This window comes from Carcharodon carcharias, chromosome 2 (assembly GCF_017639515.1).
Source record: "Carcharodon carcharias isolate sCarCar2 chromosome 2, sCarCar2.pri, whole genome shotgun sequence".
Classification (NCBI taxonomy): domain Eukaryota; kingdom Metazoa; phylum Chordata; class Chondrichthyes; order Lamniformes; family Lamnidae; genus Carcharodon; species Carcharodon carcharias.
The window spans coordinates 18,131,502-18,148,493 of NC_054468.1; the positions used below are offsets into that span (position 1 = coordinate 18,131,502).

The window sequence follows — 16,992 nt, forward strand, 5'->3', positions numbered from 1 at the left end:
TTAAGACACCACAATATCAGGAATATTGCTGATTACCACGGCACTTGTTCTAGCACAATTTAGTCTACAAGACTTTGCATGACAGTGGAAACTGTTTATTGTATGGTGCAGATTGAGTTGAAGGTAACTACTATCTATCAGGATAAAGATTACTTAATTTTCTTTTACTTACGTTTACAAGCACATGAGCAAGTAGTTAGCTCGCCATAGTGTTGTTACTTTGAAAATGGACCAATTTTTTTTTTAAAAAAGAACTTTATCCAAATGCATGAAACACACATTTTATTATTACACGCTGGGGATCAGATCTTGAACAGGACTGACTACATAGGACAGGAAGACTTGTGCCTTTTAGTCTCATCTTAAACAAAAAGTAATTTTTCATCTGCCTCTTAAGAAGAATAAAAGGTGATTTTGGAGAGAGATGTATTTTTATTCTTGGAAACTATCCTGTAATCGCTGCGTAGTGCAGCACAGTCTCAGAGTCTGTCCAGTGTGTGCAATGTGCATTCTGCAATTGCGGAGTGTCACACGATCTACAAACTCTGATGAATGCAGAAGAAAATCACCTGAAGAGAACACTCTGCATTCTTGTTTGCTCTATTATCCAAATGTGCTTGTGCCCCAATGAGACAAGCTTCAGCCACAACAAGGAGGCAGAGCAATGTTATCAAGTTATAGAACCTTATGGCACAGAGAAGGCCATTCAGCCCATTGTCTGTACTGGTTCTTTGAAAGAGCTGTCCCATTTAGGTTGACAATAAAAGCGATGAACATTACAGCTAATGAGACAGGACCAAATATGAATCAGTGAAAGAGCAAATAGATGCTTGACCTGTTTTATTCGCTCAAAACATTAAGGAGAGGAAATGGAATATCTGACTCAAGAGGCCCATGCAATAAGTTCAACCAAATAGTTGCTTGGTAGTACAGACGTTGAGTACTGCTGGAAAAAAAATGATATCCTATTGCAGCTTCTTTCATGCAATCATCAGGACAGACACAAGAAAACCCTAATTTCAAACAATTTATACTGCATGAGAAAAGGGTGCTGGTTGGTTGGCAAGTTGAGTCTGATTGGTCGGGCTGTTGCCATGGAGAATGCACCAGGGAACTACTGTCCCCCATTCTTTTGTTTAATTTAAAGAAGGCAAATGCCTGGACATGGTGGAGAGTGCAAGAGAAGGATTCTGGGACAGGCAGTCAGCAGCACCCAGGGGAGAGTGTGAGAGGTGGACCCCGAGCCAGGTATTCGGCAACACCTAGAGGAGAGTGTGAGAGGAGGACCCCGGGCCAGGCAGTCAGCAGCACCTAGAGTAGAGTGTGAGAGGAGGACCCCGGGCCAGGCAGTCATCAGCACCTAGAGGAGAGTGTGAGAGGAGGACCCCGAGCCAGGTATTCGGCAACACCTAGAGGAGAGTGTGAGAGGTGGACCCCGAGCCAGGTATTCGGCAACACCTAGAGGAGAGTGTGAGAGGTGGACCCCGAGCCAGGTATTCGGCAACACCTAGAGGAGAGTGTGAGAGGAGGACCCCGGGCCAGGCAGTCAGCAGCACCTAGAGTAGAGTGTGAGAGGAGGACCCCGGGCCAGGCAGTCAGCAGCACCTAGAGGAGAGTGTGAGAGGAGGACCCCGGGCCAGGCAGTCAGCAGCACCTAGAGTAGAGTGTGAGAGGAGGACCCCGGGCCAGGCAGTCAGCAGCACCTAGAGGAGAGTGTGAGAGGAGGACCCCGTGCCAGGCAGTCATCAGCACCTAGAGGAGAGTGTGAGAGGAGGACCCCGTGCCATGCAGTCATCAGCACCTAACTTCACAGGAAAAACATAGGTTCATTGGTTGGTCAGAAACTGTGTTAGCGAGTGTCATCAAACAGCTGAGAATGAGAAAAACACATTCATTTCAAAAGGAGTTACTTACATTTAAGTAAGAAATACAAACAATAGAGAAATAAAGTTAAGTTGAGGCCAGGTAAAATAAAGCTGCATAAGTAAACCAAATTAAAGTAAAGGTAACGCAAGGGAAGTAAATTGAAGCTGGCAGGACAGCTCTGTAATGTGGAATGCACGTCTTGTAATATGTGGGAAGTTGTGGATGCTACCAGTGTCCTAGGTGACCACATGTGCAGGGAGTGTCACTAGCTGCAGAAACTTGAGCCCTGGGTTTCAAAGTTCAAGCAGTGGCTGGAGTCACCGCGGCACATCCGCGAGGCTGAGAGCCATGTGGATAGCATGTTCCGAGAGGTGGTCACACCGCAGCTAAGGAGCCTGGAGGAAGGGTATGGGTGATTGCCAGGCAGTTCAAGAAAATTAGGCAGGTAGTGCAGGAGTCCCCTGGGGTCCCGCTCACCAATTGGTTTTCCGTTTTGGATACCGGTGAGGGTGTTGGTTCCTTGGAAGAGCACAGTCAGAGCCAGGTTTGTGGCACCACAGGCAGCTCTGCTGTATGGGAAGGGAGAAAGAAGAGGGGAAGAGCAGTAGTAATAGGGGATTCATTAGTTAGGGGAACAGTCAGGCATTTCTGTGGTCGTAAACATGACTCCAGGATGGTACGTTATCTCCCTGGTGTCAGGGTCAAGGATGTCATGGAGCAGCTGCAGGACATTCTTCTGGGGGAGGGTGATCAGTCAGAGGTCGTGGTTCACGTTGTACCAATAACTTAGGTAGGAAAGGGGATGAGGTCCTGAAAGCAGACTTTAGGGAGTTAGGAAGGAGATTGAAAAGCAGGATGATTAAAGCAGTAATCTCAGAATTACTCGCAGTCCTATGCGCAAGCATGTATAGAAATAGGAGAACAAGTGAATAAACACGTGGTTGTAAAGCTGGTGTAGGAGGGAGGGCATCAGACTTCTGAGGCATTGGGACCGGTTCTGGGGAAGGTGGGACCTGTACCAGCCAGACAGTCTACACCTGAACAGGACTGGGACAAATATCCTTGCAGGGAGATTTGTTAGTGCTGTTGTGGGGGGGTGGATTTAAACTAGATTGGCAGGGGGATGGGAACCTGAGGGAAAATTCAGAGCGCAGAACGGGAGGTGGAGAATTAGTGAGTGCCTCTGAAAGACAGAAATAGCACAGGTTAAAAAGTGCACAGCACATGAATTAAAAGGTATAAATGTACATACAAGGAACATAATAAATAAAGCTGGTGAGCTGAAAGCACAGATAGACACATCGCAGTGTGATATGAACAACGAGATAAAAACAAAAAAACTGCGGATGCTGGAAATCCAAAACAAAAACAGAATTACCTGGAAAAACTCAGCAGGTCTGGCAGCATCAGCGGAGAAGAAAAGAGTTGACGTTTCGAGTCCTCATGACCCTTCGACCGAACTGAACAGTGTGATATCATCGCTATAACGGAAACTTGGCTTCAGGAAGGCAGCTAATGGAAGCTCAACATCCCTGGATATAGAGCTTACAGGCAGGATAGAGAGGAGGGAAAAATATGTGGGGGTGTATCATTATGGATTAAAGAAGCAATTACACCTGTGAGGAGGGATGATATACTAAATGAAGCATCAAATGAAGCCATATAGGTTGAGCTCAGAAATAAAAAAGGGGCAGCCACACTGCTAGGAGTGTACTGTATATCCCCAAATAGTGGAAGGGAGTTAGAAGAGCAAATATGTAGACAGATTTCTGAGTGCAAAAACAATAGGGCAGTAATCGTTGGGGACTTCAACTATCCTAATACCATCTGGGATACGAACAATGTGAAGGGCATAGAGGGCGAAAAATTCTTGAACTGCATTCAAGAGAACTTTTTTAGCCAGCACGTAACAAGCCCAATGAGAGGAGGCGCAATTGTAGATTTAGTCTTTGGAAATGAAGCTGGGCAAGTGGACGAAGTAGCAGTGGGGGACCATTTTGGAGATAGAGACCATAATATAGTTAGATTTATCATCATCATGGAAAAGGACAAAGATAGAACAGGACTAAAAGCTCTAAATTGGGGGCGAAGGCAAATTTTACAAAGCTGGGAGGTGAGCTGGCGAGAGTGGGCTGGATACAGCTATTAGGAGGAAAGCCTGTCAAATCAGTGGAGACATGTCCCCAAAAAGAAAATGGGTGGCACTGCCAAATCTAGAGCCCGCAGGTTATCCAGAAGTACACAGGCCAAGATAAAGCAGAAAAAGAAAGCTTATGACAGTCACAAAATACTGTCGGAAGCCTAGAGGAGTGTAGAAAGCACAGGAGTGAAGTAAAAATGGAAATTAGGAAAGCAAAGAGAAGGTACAAAAAATATTGGCGGGTAAAATCAAAGAAAATCCTACGATGTTTTACCTGTACATTAAGAGCAAGAGAATAACTAAGGCCTATCAGAGATGTACATGGTAACGTAGGTTGATGCAGAAGATGTGGGCAGGGTTCTCAATGAGTATTTTGTCTCTGTCTTCACAAAGGAGAGGGATGATGCATACATTCTAGAGGAGGATTGTGAAATATTAGATACAATAAGCATAATGAGAGAGGAAGTACTGGAGAGACTGGCATCCTTGCAGGGCCAGGGCCAGATGGACTTTAGCCCAGGCTGTTGAAGGAAGTCAGGGAGGAAATAGCAGATGCTCTGAGGATCATTTTTCAATCTCACTAGATACAGGCGAGGTCCCAGAAGATTGGAGGGTTGTGAACATTATTAAAAAGGGTGTGAGGGATAGGCCAGATAATTATAGGCCGGTCAGTCTGACTTCAGTGGTGGGCAAATTATTGGAATCAATTCGGAGAGACAGGATGAACTGTTACTTAGAAAGGCATGGATTGTTCAGGGATAGTCAGCATGATGTTGCTAGGTGGAGATTATGTCTTACTAACTTAACAGAATTTTTGAGGAAGTAACAAGGAGGATTGATGAGGGTGGCACAGTAGATGTTGTCTACATGGATTTCAGTAAGGCAAGGTCCCACAGGACAGACTGGTCAGGAAAGTGAGATCTCATGGGGTACAGGAGAAGGTGGATCCAAAACTGGCTCAGTGACAGGAAACAAAGGGTAATGGTCGATGGATGTTTCCGCAAATGGAAAACTGTTTCCAGTGGTGTTCCACAGGGTTCAGTGTTGGGGCCTTTGCTGTTTGTTGTATGTATTAAAGATTTAGACTTAAATGTGGGAGGGATAATTGGGAAAATTACAGATGACATAAAATTGGTGTGTAATTGATAGTGAAGAGGGTAGCTGTCAACTCCAGAGTGATATCAATGGTTTAGCTGAGCAGGCGGACAAGTGGCGAATAGAATTCAATCCGGAAAAGGGTGAGGTAATGCATTTGAGGAGGGCAAGCAAAGCAAGGGAATAGTCAATAAACGGATAGTTACTGAGAGGGATGAGAAATTGAGAGACCTTGGAGTGCATGTTCACAGGTCCTTGAAGGTGGCAGGACAGGTGGACAAGTGGTTAAGAAAGCATATGGAATGCTTTACTTTATTGGGTGAGGTATTAACTACAAAATCAGGGATATAATGATAAAAATGTTTAAATGCTGGTTAGGCCACAGCTGGAATTTTGTGTACAGTTCTGGTCACCACATTACAGGAAGGACATAATTGCTCTGGAGAGAGTGCAGAGGGGATTTATAAGAATGTTGCCAGGACTTGAAAATTGCAGCTATGAGGAGAGATTGGATAGGCTGGGGTTGTTTTCCAAAGAACAGAGGAGGCTGAGAGGTGACCTAATTGAGGTGTACAAAATTATGTGAGGCCTAGTTAGGGTAGACAGAGAAGACTTGCTTCCCCTAGCTGAGGGGTCAATTACTAGGGGGCATAGATTTAAGGTGATTGGTAAAAGGATTAGGGGGGACATGAGGAAAAACTTTTTCACCCAAAGGGTGGTGGACGTCTGGAATTCACTGCCTAAGTTGGTGGTTGAGGCTGAAATGCTCAACTCATTTAAAAGGTACCTGGATCTGCATCTGAAGCACTGTAACCTGCGAAGCTACGGACCAGGTACGGGAAAGTGGGATTAAAATGAGCGACTAGTTTCTTTTTTCTCTCTTTGGCTGGTGCAGACACAATGGGCTGAATGGCTTCTTTCTGCACAGTAACTTTTCTACAGTTCTAGGTTCAGTCAACACCTCTTTCTCCAGCAAAACTCAAATTCAAGCAAATTCGTGCAAACACGATACAACTGAACAGAAGACTGACTTTGAACATCGCAATGCCAAGACATATTGCTGGCTACCACGGCACTGATTCCAGCACAGAGTAATTTGTAAGATTTTACAGTGGAAATCTTTTATTTTATGGGGTGCAGGTCAGGTGAAGGAAACCATTGTCTTTCAGAATAAAGATTACTTAGCAAATTTGTTTTCATATGTTTAAAGATCAGCTGGCTGTACAGTTGTTAATTTGATAATGAAGAGAGAGTCAATTAGCAAACCTTAACCAATCGATGGGCCAACCACTAAAAGAAGAGGGAATAGGGCCTTGAGTCAAACAACAATGGCAGGGGGAGGGGGTGGAGGGGTGAAAGGAGACTCAGGGTAGCCAAAGAGCATGTTGGGTTGAAGCTTGTGAGAATTGAAGAATGCTGGGAGTAGGATGGGAGAAGAAATTGGGAAAAAAAACAATGGTTTGGATGGAAACAGAGAAAAGGTTCCCTCAGGGTAAAGGGGCACAATTCTTCCAACCTTGTCAAGATAGCAAAACAATGTTGTTTTTAAATCAGGAACATTTTCTTAATACTCTGATCGTCTTCACCTCCGGTGAGGGTGAAGAGAAAGGAGTACAGTATGGGAAACAGGGCAGGTCAGTTATTAACACCATGCTCCCTGCATCCTCTGGTCAAACTTCTGGCAATAACAATATAGACCACTGCAGATGGAAAGGGATCGGGTATGAACCAGAAGCATACAGGTAATTCAAGTTCATTATTATTGGCTCAGGCACAATTTATTTCTCACTAACTGTGACGCCCCAGCCTTATAGTTGCTCACTATTCAACCAATCAGCTCCTTTTTGCCCACCCAGGAGGAAGGCGAGGATGTATACAAAACTATCCATAAGCTTATGAAAGCGTCTCAGTTTTATCCCCAGCCAGACCATTGAATGCGGGCAGATCTGTGCTGTAAATAAGTAGCTCAGAGTTTCCAGTATGGAAAATAAAAAGTGAATGATGAAGAATCTGGGCACTGACAAGATGAGACAGAGCCAAGGAATCTTGCTGCAAAGGATTGAAAATGTGCAGTTCCTTCAGCACAATTACTCACGACATTCATCTTAGAACTATAGAATGATACAATGCAAGAAGTCATTCAGCCCGTTTTGAAAGCTATCCAATTAGTCCCATCACTCCACGCTTTCCCCACAGCTTTGTAAATTTCGATCGTCTTCAAGTAGTTTTCTGATTCCCTTTTGAACCTGCTTCCACCACCCTTGTTCAGCAGTGCAGCTAAATAAAAATCTTCACCTTGTCCAGGTTCATTTGCCAATAACCTTAAATCTTTGTTACTGGCTTTTCTGCCACCGGAAACGGTCTCTCCTTATTTACTCTATCTGAATTCTTCTCAACCTTGAACAGCTCGATCACACCTCCCCTTAAGCTTCACTGCTCCAATTTCGCTAGTCCCTCCGCATAACTTTCCCTTCAAAAAATTAAGAGATGCAACCTCATCGCGGAGGGTTTATATATTTTAAATCTGTTTCATTTGGAACTAAATTTTCTTTTTCTTGTTTCAGAAGCTGACATCAGTTAGTTTGTACTCTTTTAACTTAGACGTTTCCCCTCTGTCTTCTTGTTTTGCTGTCAACCACAGGGGGAGGCAGTGGCATAGTGGTATTGTCACTGGAGAAGTGTTCCAGAGGCTCAGGATAATGCTCTGGGGACCCAGGTTTAAATCCCACCACGGCAAATGGTGAAGTTTGAAATCTGGATGATGGCCACGAAACCATTGCCGATTGTCGTAAAAAAACCCACCTGGTTCACTAATGTTCTTGAGGGAAGGAAATCTGCTGTCCTTACCTGGTCTGTCTTACATATGACTCCAGACCTACAGCAATGTGGTTGACTCTTAAAATGCCCTCTGCACAAGGGCAATTAGGGATGGGCAATAAATGCTGGCCTTGCCAGCAGTGCCCACGTCCCATGGACAAATAAAAAAATTACATGGGCCGCCAAACACCTTCACATCTTTTCCCCTTTTGTCGGCCTGACATTCGCTTTTTGGACAAGTGTTAATGACGTGTACAATAGCCCCAGTGTTGACTTTTTCAACTATTTTCTATGCACCCCGAGAAGAAGGACATTGCTTTTGCCACCCTGACAGCATGAATTAAATCAGGCTTTCAATAGGCCTGGGAAAATTAAGGTGGCAAAGCCCTGACCTGCTCTGCAGCAGCAGGTACCTATGCACCATGTGTTATACCAATCAGCCATTTGGTAAACTTGTAAAAATGTTTTCATTTAAACTGAGCTACGCCAGTCAGGAAGGACCCAGAGTTTGATCCCCAATGTGCATTGAGCTATCTGACCTCAGTGCAGTTGATGGTGTTACAAATAGCATGAATACAGTGCTGTGTGGAACAGTGAAAAGTGAGTGCTACTATTCCTGATAGCTCTTCTGTGACCTCTGTGTCAACCGAGGCTCAGTGGTAGCACTATCGCCTCTTAATCATGGGTTCGAGTCCAATTCCAGAGAACACAGAAAATATTCGAGAGGGTCAACCAATGGGCTATTGTACCTCTCTTTAGCAACCCTCCTACGCTCTTGGCCAGAACCTAATGTCAAAAAAGTGGTCCCATTCCATAATCTAGGCTGACACTTCTCTGCACCACTGAGGGCCGAAATTTACACCCTATCGATATCTAAAACAGTTTATGTCTTATTGCTGTTTGTGGAACAATACAGTTTGAAATTTAACCACTGTGTTTCTCACATTCTATCACTGGCTACACCTACACTTGAAAAATATTTCACTGGCTGTAAAGCACTTTGGTGCATCCGAGGGTCATGAAAGGCACGTGCAAAGTGCACGTAAGGGTGGGTCATTAAGTGAGGACAACATCAGGTTTAGCGGTGACTCCCTGACACATGATTCGCCCTTTAGGAATTGCCACAAGTTCTGTGCAGGAGGGTTAGTTTCATGAAGCTTTACACTTGCACAAGTCCTTGAATGAGTGAAATGGGTGAAAATGAGAAGAAACGGGTGGCGGGAGAGTGGGAGAATAATCACCCTGATACATATCGATGCCACGATATTGATCAAAAGGCAGGGCTGACAACTTTGAGTAAAACTGCACCAGCTTAGGTTTAAAAAAATGTATAAATGAAATACAGCTGCTTGGTATAGAGATTCTATTGCAGAAAGACAAGAACACTCTGGTTTCAACTGTGTGAGTGGTAGCAATTACCAAGTTGGAGTCGGGCACTTCTCCATCAGTCGGCAGGGAATGTATGATTGGGATTGGCGACAGCCATTGAGCTAGCTTTGAGGTAACTAAAGGTCACAGTTAATCTGTGCTGATAAATGAGGATGAAATACTGAGCCATTCCTGCTCAGTAACTGCACTCCCAAGGCTGTACATTAAAGAATTACATCACCCCGGAGATCTATTTTTAAATTGAGTTTCAGTCAGAGCAAATACTATAAGTTTGGAGACTCCATTGAAATCATAAATCATAAAAAAAATTCTGTTTTTTCTAATGCATCTTTCAGTGAATAAATAGTAATAGGATGTGTTTAGTATAAAACTGGAACAGGGTAGAATTGCACTGCTCATATCATACACTCTTCAATACCATTGCTTTCGGCCAACTACACATGCACAGGAAGGAGCTTAGAAGAAAAGACACCAAAATGTTCATTACAAATATTTAACCCTAAAGGAAATGAAAATGTCATGCAAGGTCACTATTTCCATTCTATGTGTGTTAACTGAATCTGGTGCTCTGCAGCAGTGTCTGATCCTTCTTGACCAGCAGTTTTAGCTAAGGGTCTGTCCAGAAAGGGGGTGATGGAGAATGAAGAACAAGGCTAAACATGTGCTATGTAGCATGGACTGTGGTTTAAGGGAACATATGTGAGATGTGAGTCCATAATTAATAGAGGAAGAGCAGGAATGACGAACATAACACAGGCTGGACCTGGCTGTTCTTTTCGTGCTTTGCTCCCTTCATGCCACCCACACTGGAGTAGACTTTGAATCTTGTATGCCATAGGTTTGTAAACTGGGATCCATGAAATCCAAGGGGTCAATGAGGTCATTTCTTTTTGTTTACCTGGGCCTAGGCATGCCAAGTCATGTTGAGATTTCTGCACATTTTCTGTCTGTGTTGAAGTAACAGCACATTATTTTCTATTGCAGTAGAACATATTTTCTGCAACAATATTTTCCATCGGGTATCTGGCACTGTCCCAATAATTCAAAGTCTATGACGGCTCACAGGAGGTCCCCATCAGTGTCCAATGCTTGAAAGGGGATACTAGGAAATGAGTTAATTATTTTCAGCAGGGACTTGTGCACAGTGTTTGCCAACCTATGTTCTCAACCATGTTGTTAATTGATGACAAAACCTGCTTTGTGCCTTTAGGTTGGGAGGGGTTCATACCTGTGGAGACTGTAAAGCTCCACCCAGCAGGAGCCAAGCAATGGAAACAAGAGCTCCGTCCCAATAAAACTTGAATTGTAGCTGCTGGACTGAGATCACTAACTGTAGCTTAAATGCAGTTGACGATAGATGTAATGAGAGATTTTTTAGAAAGAATAGGAAAGAGGACAAAAACACTGCCTAAAAGTGAAAACTGCACTTAAAAGAAATGATCTCCTTCCAAAATATCCCATGCCATAAACTAAGTAGGAGAAATAATAATGCAAATAGCTCCGGTTAAAGAGTTTCCTCAATTATTTTTCCCAATAACCCTTCACAAAATGGGCTTTGATAGTTGTTGCAGTAAACGTGCCACTAAAACATTAAGTAGTTCAGTAGAAAGCACCCGAGGGCATTATATAGAGAGCATTTATACTTCACGTCAATTATACTATTCTACTTCGGAGACGTCCAGTAACCTGAAGGAAAAAACAGTTTGGACCAGCAATCTTATTTCCCAGTTTTTAATGGTGTTCCATTTTAAGGTTTACAAGCTTTTACTGTTTCCTTTTTTCCCCCTCTGGGAGCGCAGAATGGATCATTTTTTATATTTTTCTCATGGATCAACCCTTTGACCCACCAATGATAGCCAGACTCCACCCTCTGAAATTCCCTCAAAACTATCTGCTTCACCACATCCAACTCCTGCTTTAAGGCCCTTCTTTGAAATCCACCACCATAACCAAGCTTTTGGTCAGCACCTCCCAATGTCAAATTCTAAGGGTCAGCATCATTTTAATCTGATCAAGCCTCCGTGAAGCATCTTAGGACATTCTTCTTTAATAAACCGTTGTGTAAAATGCATGTTGTTGTGGTTGCATTGAGTTAGGGTCACAGTATGCTGCCTCGTTAATAGAATATAATCTTGCCACATATCTGGTGCATTAGAGCACAAACACATGGTATTATGGAGCACTCAGATGCGAGTTAGTGCGATCACCTCACATTGCTGGGCACATGTCCAGACGGGAAAAGGAGTTGACCACTCAGGCCCTGGAGCCTGCTCCACCAGTCAGTCGGATCATGGCGGATCAGTACCTCAACTTCATTCACCTGGCTTACCTTCATATCTTTTAATACCCTTATTGAACAAAAATCCACCAATTTAAGTCTTGAAAATTTCAATTGACCCTCAGCATCCACAGACCTCTGGGGCAAAACACTCTAGATTCCTACCACCATTTGTGTGAAAATGTGCTTCCTGGTGTCATTCCTGAATGATGTTACTCTAATTTTATGACCATGTCCCCTCATACTTCACTCCCCCAACAGAGGAAACAGTCTCCCTGTATATACACTTTTGAATCCTTTTAACATAAATACTTCGATCAGTTCACCCTTCAATCTTCTAAAATCAAAGAAATGCAACCTGTCCTTATAATTTAAGCCTCTTAACCCCCATATCATTCTGAAATGATTTTGCAAATGATATTATTGTGATGACCCATGTGCTTTGGAAAAAGTCTGCTTTTCCTTTTTGGCTTACGCCCCTTTAAGACCAAGGTGGACGGGGCAGTATTCTGAAAGAAGGTTAATTGGTTTCCTGATTATTACATCATTAGGTTCCAAGAAATGTCCGTGTGACCTGAGTTTGCCAGGGGGATGGACAGCTAAGAAGCGAAGGATAAATAGAAAGCTAATTGCAGTGGTGTTGGGTTTCAGCCCGTGTTTCTGGTCGTCACTGAGAATTCATGTGAGGGGGAAACAAGCAAGCTTCTCTCTGAATGGAAGAGTTTTCTGTTTGACAGTTTTCAAACATATCCTTGTGGTGAAGCAGTAAAATGAGCAGAGTCCACGCTCTCATCTCTGCCATCTGTAACAGAAAAAGTTTGTAATGTCTTCATTTTTAAAACATTTTGGAATGTGTCCCATTACTGGAAAGTGTGAATGGGACTAAAGAAAGAGAGGGAGGAACAGCTACTTGAAGAGTCCACAACTTGCCACGGTTTAAGGGACTCCTTTGTAATTGATGCCTAAGATAATGGCAAATATTAACAGCCATTTATCCAATTTAGGCAGCTGTCCAGGATTAGAGGGGATGGTTTAAGTAGTGGATACTGTACAGAGTGACTGGTTTGTGTGGTAGATAAAACTCTATGCATGGTGCAGTACAATATACAGACAACTCCTGGATAGTATTTGCAGTACCTAAATATGGTGGAGACAATCCCCAAAGAATATAGTGACAATTGATAAGTTAAATGGGATAACATAGCAAGTGTATTTCTATCCTAATTGTTCTTTCATGAGGCAATGAGAAACTTCTTTACAGAAGTATTTAATCATCCACTCACCAGTGCTTGCTGCGATTGTGCTGCTTGTATCCCCAGTGTCTGCTGACTCTGTTGTTGTTGCTGCTGTTGCTGCTGCATCTGTAACCAGAGAGGACAAAACATTACTGCATTTGGATGCCACAGAGTTACAAAATTTTACACCACACAAAGTCATTTGGCCCATCTTGCAGTAGCTGGTTCTCTAAAAATGTATCTACTTAGTCCCGCTTCCTTATCCTTTAGCCCAACAACTATAGAACCACTCAAAGTTTCTTATTTTATTTTACCAACTTTTTCACGCCTGTACATGCATGGTGTTGACACCAGTGAGTAATATTCAATCTAATTCTTTAAAATATTTATTCATTCACAGGATAGGGTGTGGCTGGCTGGGCCAGCATTTATTGCCTGTCCCTAATTGCCCTTGAGAAGGTGATGTTGAGCCACCTTCTTGAACCGCTGCAGTCCATGTGGTGTAGGAAGACCCACAGTGCTGTTAGGAAGGGGGTTCCAGGTTTTGACCCAGTGACAGTGAAGGAACAGCGCAATCAGTATATAATATATTTGGATTTCCAAAAGGCATTCGATAAGGTACCGCACATAAGGCTATTCAATAAGATAAGAGCCCTTGGTGTTAGGGGTAGTATATTAGCATGGATAGAGGACTGGCTAACTACTAAACGACAGAGAGTTGGGATACGGAGGGCATTTTCAGGATGGCAACCTGTAACTAGTGGAGTGCCACAGGGATCAGGGCTGGGGCCACAACTATTTACAATATATATTAATGACTTGAAGGAAATGAATATACTATCGCTAAGTTTGCGGATGACACAAAAATAGTGGGAAAGCAAGTGGTGAAGATGACACAAAGAGTCTACAAAGGGATATAGACACGTTAAATGAGTGGGCAAAAATGTGGCAGATGGAATATAGTGTGGAAAAGTGAGAGGTTATACACTTTAGCAGGAATAGAGGAGCTGAATATTTTTTAAATGGAGAAAGACTGAAGAAAGTTGTAGCACAGAGGGATTTTGGGGTCCTTGTGCATGAATCCCAAAAAGCAAGCATACAAGTTCAGCAGGTAATAGGGAAAGCAAATGGAATGTTGGCCTTTATTTCAAAGGGAATGGAGTGTAAAAATAGGAAAGTCTTGCTAAAACTATACAAGGCACTAGTTAGACCACATCTAGAATACTATGAACATTTTTGGTCCCCTTATCTAAGGAAAGATATACTGGCATTGGAGGCAGTCCAGAGAAGGTTCACTAGGTTGATCCCAGGGATGGAGGGGTTTTCTTATGAGGAGAGGTTGAGTCAGTTGGGCCTGTACTCATTGGCGTTTAGAAGAATGGGAGGCGACCTTATTGAAACACACAAGATTCTTTGGGAGCTTGACAGGGTAGATGCTGAGAGGTTGTTTCCCCTTGTGGGGGCATCTAGGACCAGAGGGCATAATCTCAGAGTAAGCGGGAGCCCATTTAAAACAGAGATGAGGAAGAATTTCTTCTTTCAGAGGGTAGTCAATCTGTGGAATTCTTTACCAAGGAGGGCTGTATAGGCTGGGTCGTTAAGTATACTCAAGGCTGAGATAGACAGATTTTTAATCAGTAAAGGAATTAAGGGTTATGGGGAAAAGGCAGGAAAGTGGAGTTGAGGATTATCAGATCAGCCATGATCTCATTGAATGGCGGAGCAGATTCAATGGGCCAAATGCTCCTATGTCTTATGGTCAGGATGGTGTGTGATTTGGAGGGAGCTTGCAGTTGGTGGTGTTTCTGTGAATCTTGTCCTTCTAGGTGGTAGAGGTCACGGGTTTGGAAGGTGCTGTTAGCCTTGGTGAGTTACTGAAGTGCATCTTGTAGACGGTACACACTGCTGCCACTGTGCATCAGTGGTGGAGGGAGTAAATATTGAAGGTGGTGGATGAGATACTAATCAAGTGGGTTGCTTTTTCCTGGACAGTATCAAGCTTCTTAAGTGTTGTTGGAGCTGCACTCATCGAAACAAGTGGAGAGTATTCCATCAGACTCCTGACTTGTGCCTTGTAGATGGACAGGTTTTGGGGAGTCAGGAAGTGAGTTACTCGCTGTAGACATCTCAGCTCAATATTTATATAGCTGGTCCAGCTCAGTTTCTGGTCAATGGTAATTCTTGCTAATTCTATTCTCAATTTTAACGTGCTTGAAATCTCCTAGTTTCAATGTGCTCACTTTCAATGTGGCTCAATTGTATGCTGTTTATTTATTTTTAAATGGCCCTTTCCTTCCGCAGTAGTTTAAATCCACCCCATCGTTCTATTTCTGGCATGGACTGGTTGGGCTGAATGGCCTGTTTTTATGCTGGACACTCTTATCGGAATTGTTGCCATAATAGCTTACGCAAGGGCTATCATTTTTTGGCAATATTACCATGCCTCAGGACCTTCAACACTCCCAAAATTGAAGTTATTCCCTCCTATAATATTGTGTGAAGCGCATAATATAGCACATCCAAGAGTGGTGTTTTCTTTGCAGGGACCTTATGCAGCGGTTTAGTTCGGTGACCCTACAATTTACCAGGCAACATCCTGGGGGGGGTTACCATTAACCAAGCAGTTAACGGTCAGTCAACATCAGTAGTGCATTCTCCATGGCAATGTCACTTGCCAACCAATCAGCACTCTCTTCACATACAGTATAAATTGTTGTTTTCCCCCTAATATTGGTATTCTTGCGAGTGTCCTGACGAGTGCAAGACAAAAAGCTTCGACATATCTCTTTTTTCAGCAATACTCAAATATATGTTATCAATTACTCCTTGGAATGGCGAGAACCTATGATATGTGCGTCATGACATTTCATAGGTATTTGGAGATTTTAAAAATCATTGAGAAGGGAAAAATTTAATAATAAATAGTCAGCATGGATTTCAAAAGGGAAAAACTTGCTTGACCAGCCTTAATGAATTTTTGGATGGGGTAACAGAGAGAGTAGACAATGGTAATGCAGTGGATGTAATTTATCTGGACTTTCAAAAGGCTTTCCATAAGGTGCCTCTTAACAGACCAATGAATAAGTTCAGAGAATGTGGAGTGATGAAACAAATAGCAGAATGGATTGCTAGCTGGCTTCAAGGCAGAAAGCAGAGTGTGGAACTAAAGAGTAGTTATTCAGAGTAGCAGAAAGTGGGAAGTGGTGTTCCACAAGGATCGGTGCTGGGGCCAACTGTTGTTCACAATTTACATTAATAATTTGGACTTTGGAATCAAAAAAAAATTTCTAAATTTGCAGATGACACCAAATTTTGTGGGGGGTGGGGGGAGCAGGGGGTACTGTCAATACTGAGAAGAGTGCAACAAATTACAAGAAAACATTAATAAACTTGCAGAGTGAGCAAATAATTGGGCAAATTAAGTTTACCACAGATAAATGAGAGGTCGTACATTTTGTTAGGAAGATTAGGGAGGTCACTGATTACTTGGAAGGTACAAGTCTGGATGGGGTAGAGGAACAGAGGGATCCTGGAGTTAGTTGCGCCACAGATTAGCAAGGCCATTAAAAAAAGCAAAGTAAGCAATAGGCTTTATTTCTAGAGGGACAGAATCAAAAACTCGGGAGGTTATGCTAAACTTGAATAATATATTTGTTAGACCACACTTAAAAGTGTGTGGCTCTGGTTGCCATATTGCAAAAAGGATATAGTGTACACTGCAGAAAAGCTTTACCAGAATGAGGTGAGAAATATATGGATATATGTATCAGAAAACCATTGACAGGCTCGGTCTCTTGTCTCTGGAAAAAAGGTAGCTGAGGGAGTGACGTAAAAGGGGTTGAAAAAAGAAAGCTGAGGGGTGACCTAATAGAGGATGGGAAAAGGTGGGTGCGGGGTGATCTAATAGAGGCCTTTAAAGTTTTGACAGTGTGGATACAGAGGTGATGTTTCCTCTTGTGGGGAAGAGCATAATTTTAGGCAATCAATATACGATGATCTCCAAGAAATCCAATCAGAAATTCAGAAAAAACTTCTTTCTCCAAAGTGCGGTGAGAATGTTAAACGCGCTACCACAGGGAGTGGTTAAGTAAATAGTATAGATGCATTTAAGGGAGAAACAAGGCAAGCCTATTGCGGAGAAGGGAATAGAATGTGGGATTGAGATGAGAGGA

At 43.0% G+C, this 16,992-nt stretch overlaps 1 protein-coding gene across 1 annotated transcript in view; it reads right to left on the reverse strand.

Moving 5' to 3' along the window:
• The window catches only part of LOC121270800 (mediator of RNA polymerase II transcription subunit 12-like protein), a 604,195-nt gene that overhangs the window by 13,512 nt on the left and 573,691 nt on the right, over window positions 1–16,992 (reverse strand). Inside the window, exon 42 of the mRNA XM_041176240.1 lies at window positions 12,869–12,946. Within this exon, the coding sequence (XP_041032174.1) occupies window positions 12,869–12,946 (78 nt within the window). The remainder of the gene's footprint in view (window positions 1–12,868; window positions 12,947–16,992) is intronic.